At 37.6% G+C, this 2,863-nt stretch overlaps 1 protein-coding gene across 1 annotated transcript; it reads right to left on the bottom strand.

Annotated features, from left to right (window-relative positions):
• Positions 1-330: 330 nt before the first annotated feature.
• LOC129777843 (endocuticle structural glycoprotein SgAbd-5-like) lies at positions 331-2,351 on the bottom strand. Its single transcript, XM_055784387.1, has 2 exons — positions 2,097-2,351; positions 331-758 (listed from the first exon to the last, which is right to left on the bottom strand). The coding sequence occupies exons 1-2, from the start codon at positions 2,267-2,269 to the stop codon at positions 518-520; spliced, it is 414 nt and encodes a 137-aa protein (XP_055640362.1). The 5' UTR covers positions 2,270-2,351; the 3' UTR covers positions 331-517.
• Positions 2,352-2,863: the final 512 nt, after the last annotated feature.

A 2,863-nucleotide genomic window follows, 5' to 3' on the forward strand; every position in this document is an offset into this window, starting at 1 on the left:
TCGTAACGTAACTGAGTTTTAAGTGTGGAACACGTGAACACATGGAGGAAGATAAACACCAACAGCTTGGGATTATATCGCGTAAAATCGAATCGTTCCTTTTGCTTGACACAGGAAATACTGTTTATACGATTGTTTCCAATAATCCATGAAAATCCAAGAAAGCAAGCAAAAAATCAGTTATCCTAGTCGAGGAACCAACTAAAATTAATTGTTAATAATATAATTTTCAAAAAAATGTACACGAGAATAAATCCGTGTTTGAGTCATAAAATAGTCATAAAATTTGATTAAAGTATGGATGCTTCGAGAAATTAAACAACATGCAAATTCCATTAAGCATGAGTGCTTCGAAGTTTATTTAATCATTTACTGCGTATCATTAATTCCTAAGGGAAACACTTGCTTCCCACTTTCAATATTATTTACATCATCGGCTAGGTGCGTGTCTCACTATGCTGCGTATCTCACTTCGAAGGATTGACTTAGAATGTGTGTCGCTAGTGTGTTTCCCTGCTTATGCGCTAGTGATTGGAGCGTCCTGTCCCGGCTGGATTCCTCCGGTGGGGCCAGTGCCGACCTTGGGATGATATCCGTTCTCATCGGCAGTGTAGTTCACCCAGTGGGTTTGACCATTAGGATCAACAAACGAGTACGATCCTTGAACGAATAGCGACTTCACATCATTGCCCTCCGCGTCCTTTACGTCCCGATAAGTACCGACCTCCGAACGAATCTGACCATCACTAAGTTCGTATCTGAAATGAAAGATCAGGTCCGTTTGTTTTCATGTTACATTTTATATTGATGGAATGAGTTTCCTGAATAAAGTGGAATCTATTAAATAGAAATTAAACAGATTGAGAGAATATAGACTAGTGTATTGTACCATACAACTATTAATTTTGAATGACTTAGCTGCTGAATTATTGACTGATTTGTAAAATGTAAGCTTGGAGAATAGTTGGAATATTTCCGTGTTGGAAAGTTTTTTCTATATAATAAAGAAAATGCGAGCAATATGGAGAGCAAACATCTTCATCCAAATTATTCGAATAGGAATAATGACTCGTCAATATTATATGAAGCCATTGTCAGACACTATTTTCGTTCATGATTTTTTCACAACCTACAGAAAACGTGTTACTCTATTACATACAATATTTTCTTGATACAAAAAAAATTATTTGAATTTTAAAAATCTGTTTGTTCTTCGCGAAAATCCATCACTATATTTACTTCGTGCATGCGGACTGTTTCAAAACGTGGAACTTTTTTTTGTATCCTTACTCCACGTCTGTCATCAGACTAGCATTACCACCAGCCCAAATAACATGTAGTCTCAGACATCAACATGACGATTGACGATCTAACTTCAACTTCATTCAATATCAAAACAAACGGCAGATTCGATAGTGACATAAATACCTTGTGAATTTAATTGTTCTGATTCTAAGTTATCATATTAAATGAAGTTAATTCAAATAATAATGAGAAATCCCGTTGGTGTCAGACAGCAACATGTCTTTGGTGGTGGTATTAATGCTAGTCTGATGTCAGGCGTGGAGTAAATGCACACATAATTTAACAGTGTAACAACATTTCCGACGTTTGCACATCACCAGGATATTTCACTACAGTAACGTTTTAGATTGTATTAAAATTGACCTTTCATGTTTTATCATGAATATAAAATTTCCGCGAAATAATGATCAAATTGCTGTGCAATCATTATTTAATGGAAATTTTAAATTTAAAAAATCTGTGTAACCCAAAAATGTCAAACTGAATCTCGAAATTCTAACCAGACACTGTACTCTTAATTTTGAACTTTTCTTCATTGATGTCACTTTAACAATCACAAGTCCATTATGAATTACAGTAAATTCAAATTTTAAGGAACTCTTACAAAATTCAAAAAAATATATACTTTTAAATTTACTGAAATTTTAAACTGAACTTTCATTTCGTCGTTTCAACATACAGTCTCTTTTTTTATCGTTTATCGGGATAACAATGACACAATCCTTCACAGTTCAGGTGGCGCATATGGTGTCAACTCCCCACACAACTTCCCTCCAAGTCACACCACTTACGTGAATTTGTATCCATCTGGTCCATTGTTTTCACTGAAGTACCGCACAACTTCCACATCCTGGCCGCTGGACCGTGGCGCAGCATCACCAGCCTGCGGAGCCGGTGCCGAAAAAACCAGGTTTCCCGCCAACAGAACACAAAACACGCTTGCGAACACTGCAAACTTATTCATTTTGCCGGTTGGTTTGAGTTTTTAAACGATTGCGATTCTAGGAACTTTAAACCCGCCTAGGATGAGCTGAACTATTCGAATGATGTCCTCTTGTCGTCGGAAAAACGCTTATATACGCCAACGCGCACATCGTCTACGGCTGAGCAAAACGCTGAGCGAGCCAAAAAGAACCCCGAATACCTCAGCACTTGCCGCCATCAAGGTAGGTATTCTCCTTCTACCGGAGAAAAGAAGCGCATCAAAGAGCGGTGATTTGATCTTTTTTTTCCTTTGTTTTGCTCCATGAATCTTCTGCAAAAGCGACAAGCTTCTTCGGCACTGTTGCAAAGTTGGAGAGCACGAGCCCAAGCGTAGAAAAAATCCCACCCTCAACCCTCAATGTATTTTTTACTTCTCTACACTTCAAGCAAAGCTGATAGGCTTAATCATATTATCGCTCGTTGTTTTGAGCTGTGACACCGGGTAACCGAGGGGTGAGAAGAAAACTTATAAAATTTATGTTTTATGGTTGCAAGCCGTCATGTTGAGTGCTATGGGCTCTTTATAGTCCTCGAATTATACATATTTGGTTAAATTTGCAAACTGTCATTGTGG

This window comes from Toxorhynchites rutilus, chromosome 3, assembly GCF_029784135.1.
Source record: "Toxorhynchites rutilus septentrionalis strain SRP chromosome 3, ASM2978413v1, whole genome shotgun sequence".
NCBI lineage: Eukaryota > Metazoa > Arthropoda > Insecta > Diptera > Culicidae > Toxorhynchites > Toxorhynchites rutilus.

What these genes read in the sequence shown, in the direction of transcription:
- LOC129777843 (XM_055784387.1), bottom strand. Translation starts at nt 2,269, where the DNA reads ATGAATAAGTTTGCAGTGTTCGCAAGCGTGTTTTGTGTTCTGTTGGCG. An exon ending in CCAGATGGATACAAATTCAC is followed by an intron (nt 759 to 2,096) that starts GTAAGTGGTGTG and finishes CTTTCATTTCAG; the next exon opens with ATACGAACTTAGTGATGGTC.